The sequence below is a fragment of the Eretmochelys imbricata genome, chromosome 5 (genome assembly GCF_965152235.1).
Source record: "Eretmochelys imbricata isolate rEreImb1 chromosome 5, rEreImb1.hap1, whole genome shotgun sequence".
In the NCBI taxonomy this organism is placed as follows: domain Eukaryota; kingdom Metazoa; phylum Chordata; order Testudines; family Cheloniidae; genus Eretmochelys; species Eretmochelys imbricata.
The window spans coordinates 5,577,526-5,592,142 of NC_135576.1; the positions used below are offsets into that span (position 1 = coordinate 5,577,526).

Genomic DNA, 14,617 nt, shown 5'->3' on the forward strand with positions numbered 1-14,617 from the left:
CTAACCTCTGGATACAAATACCTCCCATATCACATAATATTGGATTGAAAATCTGAGTCCAATACATTTGTTAGCCCATGTAGTAAACATTCTTTTCTCTTGAAAATCTGATGAAAATGATTGAGGCCCATGTGTCTCATAAATGTGGTTTCTGGGATCTCATGTGGATCAAATTAGGGGACCCTGTGGGAAATTCCAGGTGGCAAGTGGCTCTCCGGATATGTCTACACAGCAAAAAACCCCACAGCACCAATTTTCAGAGCCAAGTTCAACTGACTTTGGCTTGTGTTATGGGGCTAAAAGTAGCAGTGTAGATGTTCCTACTTGGGCTCTGAAAACTTGGCGGGGCAGGTGGGTCTCAGAACCCGAGCGGAACATCTACATTGCTATTTTCAGCCCTGTAGTGTGAGCTCCATGAGACCAAATCAGTTGACCAGGGCTCTGACACTTGCTGCCGTGAGTGTTCTTTTGCAGTATAGACATACTCTTTCTGGTCCCAAAAAACAACTAAATTTTAGCATGAAGCAAACAGGTTTGTGGGGCTAGACGCAGGATTCCCAACTCCAAGGCATTAACAAATCATGTTGGGCTCCCAAAAATCATAATATCGGTTTAAAAATCATTAGATTCTTTTATTAGGGTGCCCTTGGTTCACATTTTCAGGCTTTTTTGTGCAACTGGGAAGGTTAGGAACTGGCTTGCTTGCTTTTCTTAAAAGAAAGCTGAGCGTCCCATGTAATCACTTGCCTCTAGGGGCAAGGGCATCAAGGAAAACCTCAAATATCATGAGGTGAATGATCAAATCACGAGTGTTGGCAACACCGCCATCGGTGGCCGGGACTGTGGTTCTTCTCGCGGGCACTGAGGGATCAGATAAAGGATTCGAGCAGAGCCGCTGGCATTTCCAGCAGGGCAGCTTCCAGACCAGTGGGACGGGCGGCAACTCCCTGGCCCTACCGCGTGGGCACTGGCAGGAGGCGAGGCGGAGGTATAGGGTGGCAGCTCACGCGTTCCCAGAACGCCGACGCTCTGGTACTTCTGGGAGCGAAGAGACCTCGCTCCCTTGGCAAATGCCTGGTCATGCTGCGTGGGGGTGGAGGGGCACCATTTTGAAGAGCAGACCGCCCTGCCCCCACGCTCCTTGGCCTAACCTCAGCCCCTTGGCGTGACCTGGCCCGGTGGCGCCAACAGGGGCAGGTGCTCTTCGCTAGGGCTTCCCCACCCAACCCCAGGCCCGGTTTTGTCTCCGGGCGGCCCAGCTCCCAGCCGGGCGAGGGGCCTGCCCGGGGGTGGCAGAAGGGGCTACAGGGATCTGGGGTGAGCCCTGGGAGGGCGGCCACAGGGGGCTGGAAGGGGACCCAGAGCAGCCCACGAGCATCACCCCGCCCCTAAGTGGGGCTCGCCTGGGCCCAAGCCCCTACCCAGCCAGGCCCCCCCGCTGCCGTAAAGCGCCCTGAGGCCCAGCACCGCTGGCGGCTGAAAAACTCCCCCCAGAGTCGCGAAATTGCCGTAAATCGGGGGAGGAGCGTGGGAGAAGCCTTCTGTCTTCTCTCAGGCAAGCGTGCTGATTGCTGCCGGCACCCGTGGGCGGGGCTAAGAGGACAACACAGCGCCGGGGGGGGCAAATTAGCCAATCAGAGGAGAGGAGTCGCCCGTTGAGCCAATCGGGAGCGGCCAAGGGGGCGGGTGTCGGCGGCAGCAGGGGCGGCTGCGTTCCACGTGGGGCTCGGCGGGCTGTCCACGTGAGGGCAGGCGCCGGAGATGAAGCTGGAGCCGAGAGCGGCCGCGGGCGGCGAGCGGGTAGGGCCGGGGGGGACCGGGGTTCCACGCCCCCTCCCCCCCATCTTCCCAGCCCGCCTTGGGGGCTCGTCGTCACCCCCTCCCCCGCCGGGCCTGGCGGCCTCCCCCCATTGTCTGTGGGGCTGGGGCTGGAGGGGGAGGCAGAGCCGTGTCTCCTCCCAGCCCGGGCGAGACGCGGCCCTGGTGGTGGGGGCGGCGGCGGCGTCGTGTCCCCGCCTGGCCTGGAGCGGGGTATTTTCCGGGCCCCCGTCGCTGGGCCCCGGGCTGCCGCGTGTTGTGACCTGGAACCGAGAAGGGAGATGTTCGCTCTTCAGCCGCGCGAATGGGTGTGAGAGGCCCCGGCCGGCCCGGCGTGGGTTAGGGCTACCTGGGGGGGAGGGAATCCCGGCGGGGGGGCAGGGAAATCCCCCCCGCCCCCGTCACCCTGAACCGAGTAACCTCCCCGCACCCCGCTGTTGGGATGCTGCGCTTCGTAAGCCCGGGGGAAGGTGCCCGGGGGCTGCGGCGTGTGGCCCCGATCCTGCGAGTTGTCCTGCCTGACCACACTGCGGGAGCCTGGCCTGGGGTTGGCGCTCAGGTGGGGTCCGTGTGTTTCGTTAAAACTCAGGCAGTTTGCCGACCCCTCCCAGCACCGTCACCGTAGCTGTGCCAGGGCAAAGGAAACAAATCCTTGCCCAGAGGAGCTTGCCATGAAAAGCCCCAGATCAAGCCGTGTGGTGAGGCTTCAGTGCCTCCGTGGTATTAACTGATATGGTGTGTGTGGCTTATTATATTAGTTGTTAGACAAAGGCAGCTAGTGAGTCATTGGCCTGGCAGGCAAAATTCTTCCCAGCAGTGGGTTTCTTGACTCTCCGTTTCTGCTCTGGGTTAAACATCCTGGTAAGTGAGTGCAATGCGGAGTAACTTGCATTGCTCCTCTAGATGTGTTTCAGAGTAACAGCCGTGTTAGTCTGTATTCGCAAAAAGAAAAGGAGGACTTGTGGCACCTTAGAGACTAACCAATTTATTTGAGCATGAGCTTTCGTGAGCTACAGCTCACTTCATCGGATGCATACCGTGGAAACTGCAGCAGACTTTATATATACACAGAGAATATGAAACAATACCTCCTCCCACCCCACTGTCCTGCTGGTAATAGCTTATCTAAAGTAATCATCAGGTTAGGCCATTTCCAGCACAAATCCAGGTTTTCTCACCCTCCACCCCCCCCACAAATTCACTCTCCTGCTGGTGATAGCCCATCCAAAGTGACAACTCTTTACACAATGTGCATGATAATCAAGTTAGGCCATTTCCTGCACAAATCCAGGTTCTCTCACTCCCTCACCCCCCTCCAAAAACCCACCCCCATACACACACAAACTCACTCTCCTGCTGGTAATAGCTCATCTTCTAGATGTGGGCCTACATATTACAAAGAGCTGGGGCTGGAAGGGATCTTGGGAGGTCATCTAGTCCATACAGAATTACCTCTCATTCTGAAAGATCCCAAAGTACTTTACAGAGGAAGGATGAGCCAACTGTTAGGATGCTAGGCCCAGGCCTGGATTCAATTCCCTGCACCGCCCCGGGCTTCCTGTGTGACCTTTAGGTGAGTGATTTAGTCTCTCTGTGCCACAGTTCTGCATCTGTACGGTGAGGATGACAGCGCTGTTCTACCTCATCACTAAAGACGCTAAAAATGTGTGAAGTGGTTAAGCACTGTGGTATCCAAACACAGACACACAACACGCACAGTTGGCCAATGCAGAAAGAAAACCAGCTAAAACCTCTCCTTGCTGTTTTTCCTCTAACTTGAGTAACCGTGATCACAGTTGCGACATGTACAGCAGAGCCTCAAAAAGAACAGGAGAACTTGTGGCACCTCAGAGTTTTGAACGCCAGAGTTACGAACTGAATGGTCAACCACACACCTCGTTTGGAACTGGAAGTACGCAATCAGGCAGCAGCAGAGACGCGCTCGGCCCCCTCCCCCCAATAAAAATAAAAATATACAGTGCAGTGTTAAATGTAAACTATTGAAAATATAAAAGGAAAGTTTAAATAAAAAAAGAGTTGACAAAGTAAGGAAACAGTTTCTCTGCTTGTTTCATTTAAATTTAAGATGGTTAAAAGCAGCATTTTTCTTCTGCATAGTAAAGTGTCAAAGTTGTGTTAAATCAGTGTTCCGTTCTTAGCTTTAGAAAGAACAACTGTAACGTTTTGTTCAGAGTTAGGAACGTTTTAGAGGTACGAACACCTTGGGAATGGAGGTTGTTCGTGACTCTGAGCTTCTACTGGAGCACTAATAGGGAAGACAGTCTGAAGGGACTCTTCTTTTAAATTCAGTGCCTCAGTTTCCCCCTCTTTAAATGGGGATAGCATTTACTGACCTCTCAAGGGTGTTTTTGTTTGTAAAGCACTTTTCGGAGGGCAAGGCTGTGGGTAAGAAGTAAAAGACATTTGATAGTCTGATGGGGTGTATAAATTACCTTCCCGGGGGAGTGCCAGCTTCTCCATCTCATGTTAGCTGTGCTTCAACCCTCTTGTGTAAGGCAGAGAATTTTCATTCAGTCTCCATGGCCCATTTAGTCCTAGACTATTTTATGGTGGGTCTGTGGGTGCCAGTCCTGGAGGTGGCTTGGGTATTAAGGTCCCCTTACCCATTAGGAACTGGGCTGAATCCCACCCAACCTTGAGGTTTCTTACTGACCCTGCTTTGGTGACTTCATGCTTTCTCCCAGTGGCATTTATGATCAGATCTGCATGGCTTCTAATCGGCTTGTTTATGTCATCACAGGTGTTTGACAATGCGGAGGGAGACATGGAGACAGAGGAGGAGAATCAGGATCTCCCCAAGAAAGGCAAAGCCCAGGGAAGGAAAAGGGCTTCAGCCCCGGAGGGCGTAGTGAAACAGGTGAAACTCAGCCGGGCTGATCTGTACAAGCTGCCCACCAATGAGGAGCTGAACCAATTGAAGGAGACGGAGAACCTCTTCCATTCCAGCCTTCTCCGCCTGCAGGTCAGGAGAAGCCAGGGAGTCAAATGGGACCCACTTTGTGCTGCATTCGTCCCGGTAGCCCAATTCTTTCCAGCCAGGAATGTGTGATGGGGATTGGGGAGGCTTGGGAAGCAGCAGGTGGATTACGGCACTGGGAACTGCCAAGCTCCAGTCCCAGTTCCGCCCCAACCAGGGAGTGAGTCCCTTGACCTCTCTCCAGTTTGTATAATGGGGATAACAACATTGAGCCTCTGGCGGCGGCACTGAAAGGAAATTTGATGGGTTTGTTCATTTGGGGTGATTTCATTTTCAGCGGGTGAACAAACGATTCTCTGATTCTTCACCTGCAACATGATGGGTAGACAGTAGCGCTGGCTGAAAAATGTATGAAAATTTTGGCCAAAAAAGCCTTAATTTTGGGGGATCCGAATTTTTTAAATAGATTTTTGTGCCTGAGATGGTAGTTTTCATGGTGATATCACAAGACTGTTCCTGCTAGAAGCACTGCTGCTGAGCCCTCTCTATCTGCACGTTTCTACCGTCAAACGAAGTGCAGGGTCCCGAGCTTTGGATTCTGCTTCTCCTGTTGGGGTTCCGCAATGTCCCATGGGTCAGCACTAGGGGAACCTAATTGCAGGATCAGGGCCTCTATTTGGGGGAAGAAGGTGGTTGGGGAGGCCCTTGATTTTGGCTGCTCTTTGGACATTGGCTTGACTTTGAGTGAGTGCTGAATGTGTGCCTGGAATTGTGGATAGTGCACTGGGATGCCTCGGGTGTGGGTGGGACACGTTTGCCTGTTGGGGGTGGGGAGGCATTGGACATCATTTTGGAAGTGTAGGAATGTGCATTTGCTGTAGAATTTGCAGAGCTAGATAAAATGGCACGATGGCCTAGCAGTTTGTCTTGTGTTTATGGTCTCAGAGGCCTTGGGTTCAAACCCCGCATGAACCCTGGCTGGAAAACTGAAAAGTATATATGCACGTTATTGGGCTCAGTATAGGGCTAAGTGAGTGAAATTTAATGGTCTGCAATAGACAGGCTGTCAGGGTAGATGATCTGAGGATCTCTTCTGACCTTAAACGCCCTCAGTTGAAGAGGAGCAGTTCTGAGCCACGTTCTGTGCCAGCTTGATGGCTGGGCAGGCAAGCCCACACCTACCTCTCAGGCCTAGCTCCTGGATGCTGCAGTGTCTTTTGCTGTAGCAGGGATTCTTTCCCTTCACCCTTCCCAGCCACAGTGAAACGGATGTCAGTTGAACCAGTTTGTTCTGGCTAAGCATCAAACAAGAGGGAACTGACATTTGTAAGTTTTCGTGCAGCTTAGCAATTAGCAGCAGCACGGGGACCGACATGAATTACCACTGGCTAGTGGAGGATGCCCCTTGGAGGAGAATAATTCGTATTTGGTATCATGCAACCATATTACCCGTATGTCCGGGTGCTGGAGAAACCTACTTGGCATAGAGGAGTCATTGAGAGGGGCTGGGAGCTCCCGTCTTATCCTACAGAGAGCGTTAGCCTCTGGTCCCGACTGGGAATCCCCCTCGAAGGGCAGGATAAAAGTCAGCAGTGATTTCCATTGCTGAGGCTGCCCTTCACGGTCTCCCCTTCTCTCTGCAGATCGAGGAGCTGCTAAAGGAGGTGAAGCTAAAGGAGAAGAAGAAGCAGAAGATCGATGCCTTCCTCCATGAAATCAACACCCTGCTGAGTGCTGTCCCAGAGACCCTGGAAACCGATGTACGTCCTGGGGCGGCCGGGGGAGGCGACGGGGCTGTCTGCTTATAAACGAGCAGTGCTGGCAATGAGCCACTTCCAACCGGCTTTGCCCTTTGTGTTTCACGTGTCGTGATTATGACTCAGCCGAGTGGAGCAGCGGTTCCAGCCCTGCTGGGTGTACTGCCGCTCCCCCTCCGGAGAATGTTTCTGGGGTGCATAGATCCTGCCCTCACCGCCCTGTAGGGTCCTGTAGCTGTAGGGTCCATGGATATCATGGCTGGGATGTATATACGTATGATAGGGAATACAGGAGAGAGGACTGTGAAACAAAGGGGGAATCCCTGCAGGACCCATGTCCAGCCACTGAGTTACGGCCTTTGGTTCAGGGTCCTACACTCCACCTTTGATGCTCTGAGCAGTATTTGGTGCGTGACCGAGTCCCAGCTCACTTGGCAGAGCCCTGCTCGTACCTGGGTGAACTTAGCCATTGCTGGGATCTGGAGCTATTCTTCACCTCCTTCCCTGCCTTCCACAGCTCGCCGACCAGTCCTGGCTCCCAAAGGATGTGAAGGTTCCGTTCCTCCAGGTGCCTTCCAGCGTAAAGGGGAAGTTCCGCTTCCTGCCGCCAGCCACGGTGACGGTGGTGGGGAGCTACCTGCTGGGCACATGCATCAAGCCGGAGATCAACGTGGACTTGGCAGTGACGATGCCCCGGGTGAGTCCAAGCACCCCTGGTAGGCGTGGGGTTGGTGTGGTACCACAGCTGAGCCTGCAACTTCCCGTGTTCCTTCTGTGGCCGATGTCTTGTCCTGTAGAAGCTTTACGCTGAGTGCTTTCACAGGGTAAAGATGCCCAGTGCATGCAGGTCGCGGATTCTCTATCTAATGTGCCAGGCTTACCGTTCAGGGCTTAGATCAGATGATACCTCAGTCTCAGGCCTTGCTTCGTGCCAGAAGTTGTTAAGGGAGTTGGACCTCATCCCATGGGGACTCCATTGTCCCCGCTTCTCCCAGTCTAACCAGATCAAAGCTTCCTGCTGCTTGATTTCCAGCATAACCTGTCCCTTTCTCCTCTCTGCTCCCTCTGCCTGGCTAAGGACTGGGCCTTTCCTTTGCACCCAAACGCATTGTCATTAATCTGGCTTCCTTAGCCACCATGTGGCCTGCCGTTGGCCTGCTCCTGAGCCTGTGTCAAAGAGCAGGTGAAGCCTTTGCACCATTCACCTGCACTTGTAGTAGGTTATATGCCAAGAACTCGCATAAGAGCACTTCGTGTGCCAGGACTTCCTGTCCCTCTTTTCAGCTCGCTCCTCAGAACGACTCTGCCTTTTATGTGCCTGGCTTTCAGCTAAAGTGACCCACCTGGGCTGGCTGTCAGGGTGAGTCAGCCAAATAGCTCCGCACTTCCCTGCAGGAGGCATGCGGTCTGCTAATGCTTGGCAGGCTGGCTGCAGTTTGCTGGCACTGTTAGAGCTGGAGCGGATGGCTCTTCGTTCTGCAGTGCTGTTTCTGTGCCTGTCACTTTCTCACCCCAGAGGTGGCTGCATGTCTACAGAGGAGAGAGGGGCATGTGTGCTGGGCTGAACTGGGCTCTGGAAGCATCGGAGATGATTCCTCTGTCCCCTTCTTGCTCAGGCAATCCTCCAGGACAAAGACAACCTGAACCAGCGATATCACCGGAAGAGAGCCCTGTACCTGGCCCACATTGCTCAGCACCTCTCCAAGGAAAAGCTCTTTGGCAGCGTGCGATTCACGTACATGAACAGCAACCATCTCAAGCCGATCCTGCTCCTGCAGCCTCAAGGTATCATGTCTGTGAACTCCCCACCCACCCGTCATTCCCCTAGGGCCTCCTGATCCCCAGGGCTCCTCTCACCTTGTCAGTGAAGTTGCATAGTTCGGTGGCGCCATCACATGGAGCAATGCCAGGTCCTGTGTGCTTGCTGCAACCCCCACCCCATATCACTGGCAGGGCTGTGCCCAAGGGTCTGAGACTGGTACCTGTGTGCACAGGACATGGGGCTGGGAAGAAAACTGGCCTGGAATCGACATTGATGTGACTCTCTCCAGGAGCCGGGCTTGGCCTCACAGACTAGAGCGATCAACAGGAACTGGCAGTGCAGAGGCACTAATGGGACTGGGTTGCTCTGGGGGCTGAAGACTTTGGAAATAGCCCAGGCACCTGGGCAAAGCATTTGGGGGTGCGGGAATGGGCCTTCCAATGTCATCCTGGGTCCTCCAGGAGATAGGAGTCTGTTTGGTTGCATTAGTAAAGGGCTGGAGAACAGTGGGGACTCCAGTGAAATGCCACAATGTGCAGCACCGATGCACCCCGTTTGGTCCCTCTTACCTTGCTGCTTGAGCAGCATCCTCTGTGCCCATGACTCTTTCCAGGCCAACTGGAAGAGGCCCACCCCGGCCTTGGAGCCAGGTTAATCCTAGGGTTGGGCCGTCGCTGCTGGGTGTGACTGTCGCTGCCAGGCATCGCATTGGCCATGGGTCGCAAGCTGAGGGCCTGCTCTTGCAGGCACAAAGTCCGGCAATGGAGAGCCAGGGGTGATTGGCGGAGCATTGGGGGCAGGACGAGAGGGTGCTAGGAAAGGTGAATGAGAGATGCGTTGTTCTGTGCCTTCCCTTGGCCCCTCGTGGGGATGGGAGTTCGGGGTGGCTGGAGACGTGGGCAGGGGCAACTAGGAGGAGTTATTGTCAGTGCTGTTGATTCATCGTCCTCGTTACCGATAACATCTCCGTCTCCTGCTGGGAGCTCTAAGGAGTAAAAGGGAAATGTTGGTGATCTCGTCCCTCTAAGGAGAAGGGGGTGGTGGCTCCTTCCTGGGTTAATCCCCTGTCCTGTGTCACTCTCTCTGACCTCACTCCCCCTTGGTGCTTGCAGGTAAAGACGAGAAGCTGGTGACTGTCCGGCTCTATGCCTGCCCCGCCCCTGGCTTCTTCAAGCCCAGCCGCTTGTACCCCAGCAAGAACAACGTCCGGACGGCCTGGTTCCTGGAGCAGGGCTCCCCTGGAGAAGGTAGGGCTGGGACATTCAGAGTTGGGGTGTGCGGGAGCTGGGTGCGTGGCTGATCCTGGGATAGAGGCCATGGGGGGGAGGGGAGCGGAATTTCCTGCAGGGTGGGGTCATGGTGTAGCCCGCAACAGAGAGAGGGAGTGTGTTTGTGGGTTTCTCGGTCCCTGCAGGGTCTCTGGACCCACTAGCATTCCCTGCTGGATCCTGTCTGGTCAGTGGGCTCAGTACACCCCATATAGGGGTATCAAGTCACCGAAGGGTCTGCCCTCACATTGCACTGTTTCCTTTCCCTGCTCGCAAAGACCTTCTCCCACCACGATGGGGAAACAGCAGTTTGCTGCTCCCACCCCACAAAGCTGGGAAGGCTACAAGGCAGCACCAGCTCGAGTCTGCAGCCAGCCCCCGCTGCCATCCTCCGGTGCAAGGGGTGTCACGTTCTGCAGCCAGCCCCTTGTGGCGCTGCAGGTTCTGTGGGAGTTTCTAACTGAGAAGGATGCGGAGGGTTCGATTGGGTTAAAAGTGCCAGTAACTTGTCTGATTGGGTCGGGCTGCCTTGTTCCCTCCCCAGGAGTCGCCGAGTCCCCCACTCCCCACTACAACAACTCCATCCTCTGCGACACGGGGCTGGAGTCCAGCCTGCTCTTCCTCGCCGGCGCCGGTGCCGACTTCCCCGGCATGAGGGACGGAGTCACCCTCCTCAAAGTCTGGCTGCACCAGCGGGAGCTCGACAAGGTAGCCTCGTCTGGGGATGGGCTGGCCTGCTCAGCTCTGCCCCTGCAACCCTCGTGTGTGTGTGGGGCCTGGCCTCTTTTATTTCCGCATGAGGAGTGGGGAAGGGACGGGGGCACGTTGTCCCCGGCCCGCTCTGCCTTTGGGGTGTGTGTGTGGGAGGCGCACCAGCTTGGTATGCTCCCCGCTGATCTCCAATAGCTCCCTCCTGCCCCCGGGTTCCTGCTCTGTAGATAGGAATGGAAGGTGTGCAAGGTCGCTGGCCCATTGAGGTTGAGCTTCCTGGCCCTGTCTGGTCCCTGGTCCCTCAAGATCTCATGATGCTCCATTCAGACCAGTCCAAGCGATTGGTTCGCTCCCCTGGCTGGGGAAGTGTGAACTGCAGGGTGTCGCCCTGGGGCAGGCAGGCCCTCTGTCTGCTGTCTAGGGTCCAGTGATGGTCTCTGGCGTCAGCGCCTGGCCCTGCCACGTTCCCTTGCTGGCTGTTCTGGTTCCCTGGGGAAGGGGTTTTCGAGCCACAGGAGATGAAAGGCGCTTAGATCCCTGGAGCAGTCCAAGAGGCAAGGGTGCCCATGCCGGCACTGCTGGGTGAAGGGCAGCCGAAGCTGGTGTCGTTACTCAGCTGAGCCTGGCACTGCAGGGTATCAGGCTGCGTGCCTTGGGCTCTCTGGAGTTGCCGTTGCATTCGCCAAGGCAGCCTGTGACTCCGGGGCAGGTCTGGAGCTTACCCTAGCTTTGTGTCTTGTCTCCCAACAGGGCTTGGGGTGTCTCAACGGCTTCATGGCCTCCATGCTAGTTGCCTACCTGCTGGCTAAGCACAAGATCAGCCAGGGGATGAGCGGCTACCAGGTGCTGAGGAGCGTTCTGCAGTTCCTGGGTGAGCTCCCCGATGGCAGCACCTTTGGCTTGGATCACAGCCGAACCTAGAACCCAAAGGTGTAAAGCTGGCGCATAAACCTAAGTGTGCCATGCAGCCAAGACTGGGCTTGGAGGGGCTTGGAGGACAGATGTGCCTCTGTCCCTGTAGGATCCCCAGTTAAATGTCCTATGGCAGACTGGTAAGAATTCTGAGCAAGACCAGCCAGATCCTCTGTAGCTCCCACCCTAGGGTGAAGGCAGGATGATGCCCTGTGATTTGATCTCTAGAGAGAGAGTTAAGAAACCACGACAGTCCTGTTGATTTGATGGTCTGGAAACTTACAGCAAAATGCAGCCTTGAGCTTCACCCGCAGGGTTAAATGGCTGTATAGGGAGAGTACTTTAGAACCCAGTCCTGGGGTGCGGTACGATAAACTCCCCCCAGCACAGAGCACTGACCCTTTCTTTGTTCGCAGCTACCTCGGACCTGAGTGCAACTGGGATCAGCCTGTCAAAGGACGCAGACAGCTCGCTGGTAAGGAGCAAGTGTGGCTCCCGGCAGCGTGGTCCGGTGGCTAGGATTGGGTATGGGCACCTGGGTTCTATTGTTGGCTCTGCTGTTGACTCAGCGTATGCCTGTGGACGAGTCACTTAATCGCCGTGCCTTGTCTTCTCTGTCCAGGGATGCAAATACCCCCCTACCCACTGCGCTGCTCAGGGGAATGGCCTGCATGGCACATGGGCTGTGCTCCGCGTTTGCGAGTTGCTGTTACTCTAAGGGTCTGGGTGGTGCAGAGTCTGTTGCTGCGTGTATCTCTGTGGGTGCTACGTCTGGGTGCTAAGCCGCATGCTCTCTCTTCCAGCCCACCCTGGCCGACTTCCACCAGGCGTTTGAAGTGGTCTTTGTGGACCCCTCGGGGTTGGTGAACCTCTGCGCCGACATGACCGCTAGCAAGTACAAGCAGGTACTGGCAGTGTTACGGATGGGCATCCCCATAGAGTCTCGCCTCCCTCTTTCCTCCCAAGGCTCCCTTTGCCTGCTGTTTCCAGACTGGTCTTGCCAAGTGGCTTTGTCCTGGCACAGGCCTGTTTGGTACTAGGAGCCAATTTCCCCTTGCCTGGGATGCCCCTTCCCCTTTCGGAGTCAGAGGCTTTTCTATCGCAGCTGTAGTGTATTACAGACAAGCAAGTGTAGGAAGGATGCAGCTTGTGTGTTGGCTGCTTGTGCTGTGTCCTGCCCAGCAAGCTAAACAGGGTGAGGCCCTGTGTGTGCTGGGATGGGAGACCTCAGAGGAACGGGGTTCTGTAGGTGGTGCTCTTCCTATCAAGTGAGTATCCCAGCATGGTTCCAGAGGTTGCTGTACAGCTTAAAGTGCTGTCTTCTGACACCGTGTAGAACCAGGCTTTCTGCCTGCTTGTGGTCATTGGAGATCTTAGGTACTTTTCACAGGAGCTGGGATCGGAGTATGAGCATCTACCCCTTATCCCTATTGTGTTTTCTCCCATTCCTTGTCGGTTTTCATATCACACTCTTCACCGTAGCATCTGAAAGCCTTCCAGTAGCGCACTAAGCAATGCGACTAGCATGTCGTGTGTTGGCTGGTCTCTCCTCTTCTCCCCAGAGTGAGCAGTGTGTGTGGTGGAGTGTCTTGTTTTGCTAGGGTTTTTTGTTGTTGCTGCTGTTAAATGCACCTTTTGCGGCATGTGCCGAGCCAAGCGGCTGCCTAGGCTGAGAGCTCACTAACGAGGCTCTAGCCTGCTGTCCTTGATCCTTAACCCCTTTAGGATCCCATGACGAGGGAGTGGGGCTAACCTAGGGAGAACGGGGTTAAGAAGCTGGCTTCAAAGCGACCAGAGGAGCTAGCGGGCAGGGGTTTTGCGAGGGAGTTCTCCAGGTGAAGGAGGAGCGACTGAGTGACCCTGGGGGTGAGTTTGTCTGCTAGTTTGTTGTGTGCGTGCTTGCTTGTTTGTGTGTGTGTGTGTTTAAAAATGATAGTGTGCGCTGTATGCTGAGCCTAGCGACCTGTGACAATAATCTAGGCAGAAGTCCAGCAGTAGAGTGGAAGTGATCCCGTCTATTGCACCGAATGTAGCATGTACAGTTACCTTTAAAACAAATAAAAGGAAGTTCTTCTTCACTTAGCACACAGTCAACCTGTGGAACTCCTTGCCTGAGGAGGTTGTGAAGGCTAGGACTACAACAGGGTTTAAAAGAGAACTAGATAAATTCATGGAGGTTAAGTCCATTAATGGCTATTAGCCAGGATGGGTAAGGAATGGTGTCCCTAGCCTCTGTTTGTCAGAGGGTGGAGATGGATGGCAGGAGAGAGATCACTTGATCATTACCTGTTAGGTGCCCCAGAGGGAGTGAACCTGGCGTTGGTGACTGTTGGCTGACAGAATACTGGGATGGATGGACCTTTGGTCTGACCCAGTATGGCCATTCTTATGTTCATACACTGCAAGCACCTCTTGGCCCTCAGAGACATGGGACTGTCTCTTGAGGCTGGGGTGCTGGAACAATTGTATAGTGGAGGTGCTGAGAGCCATTGAACCAAACTGTGAACCCTGTGTATAATGAAAACCCCTTCAAGCCAGGGGGTGTGGCAGTACCCCCCACACCCCTAGTTCCAGCACCTGTGCCTGAGGCCAGAGCGGCTAAGGGAAACAGAGAGGCACATAGATGGAAAAATCATGAATGGTGTGGCGATAATGAATAGGGCGGTGTTATTTACCACTTCATGTTAATACAAAAACCAGGGGTCACCCAAGGAAATTAACAGGCAGCAGGTTTAAAACCAACACAAGGAAGTATTTCTTCACCCAACACCGTCAACCTGTGGAACTTGTTACCAGGGGGTGTTGTGAAGGTCAAACACATAACTAGATTTAAAAAAAAGAATTGTCCAAGTTCAGGGAGGATAAGCCCATCAGTGGCCGTTAGTCAAGATGGTCAGGGATGCAACCCAATGCTCTATGTGTCCCTAAACCTCCAACTGCCAGAGTCTGTGACTAGACGACAAGGGATGGATCACTCAAAATAGCCCTGTTCTGTTCATTGCACCTGGCATTGGCCACTGTCGGAAGACAGGATCCTGGGCTAGATGGACCATTGGTCTGACCCACTGTGGCCGTTCTTATGTTCATGTTGGAGAAGGCAGATCAAAAACTTGCTCCTTGCTCTTGGAGTGGAAAGTGGTGATGTTTGTGATAGTCCTTAGCTCCTGGGGCAGTTCATTCTGCTGTCTCTGATCACCCCAAGAGACGGTTCCGTCTCCTGCACAGACGAGCTTTACCCTTATTAGTGAGAGTTCCATTGTGCCAGAGGAGTGACGTTGTCAGCCACGGTCTTCGTCCTGGAGCTGTAAATGGTCTTTTAGGTACCCTGGGTCCAGGCCATGGAGCACTGTGATGACAAGGACCGAGACCTTAAACTTGATTAGCAATTCTAGGGGAAGCCAGTGTGGACAGCAGAAGGTGGGTGTGTTGTGCTCACCATACCCTGTGGTGC

General features: G+C 54.3%; 1 protein-coding gene across 4 annotated transcripts in view; it reads left to right on the top strand.

Annotated features, from left to right (window-relative positions):
• Positions 1-1,761: 1,761 nt before the first annotated feature.
• NOL6 (nucleolar protein 6) overlaps positions 1,762-14,617 on the top strand; it is a 73,532-nt gene continuing 60,676 nt past the window's right edge. Inside the window, exons 1-10 of one of the 4 annotated variants that reach the window (XM_077816616.1) lie at positions 1,762-1,800; positions 4,580-4,801; positions 6,400-6,516; positions 7,031-7,210; positions 8,130-8,298; positions 9,388-9,522; positions 10,088-10,251; positions 11,005-11,125; positions 11,583-11,641; positions 11,970-12,071. In XM_077816616.1, the coding sequence (XP_077672742.1) occupies positions 1,762-1,800; positions 4,580-4,801; positions 6,400-6,516; positions 7,031-7,210; positions 8,130-8,298; positions 9,388-9,522; positions 10,088-10,251; positions 11,005-11,125; positions 11,583-11,641; positions 11,970-12,071 (1,308 nt within the window). Of the gene's footprint in view, positions 1,801-2,059; positions 2,127-2,284; positions 2,378-3,183; positions 3,731-4,579; positions 4,802-6,399; positions 6,517-7,030; positions 7,211-8,129; positions 8,299-9,387; positions 9,523-10,087; positions 10,252-11,004; positions 11,126-11,582; positions 11,642-11,969; positions 12,072-14,617 lie in introns of those variants that run through there. The other 3 variants (XM_077816618.1, XM_077816619.1, XM_077816617.1) reach the window with 3 other exon arrangements.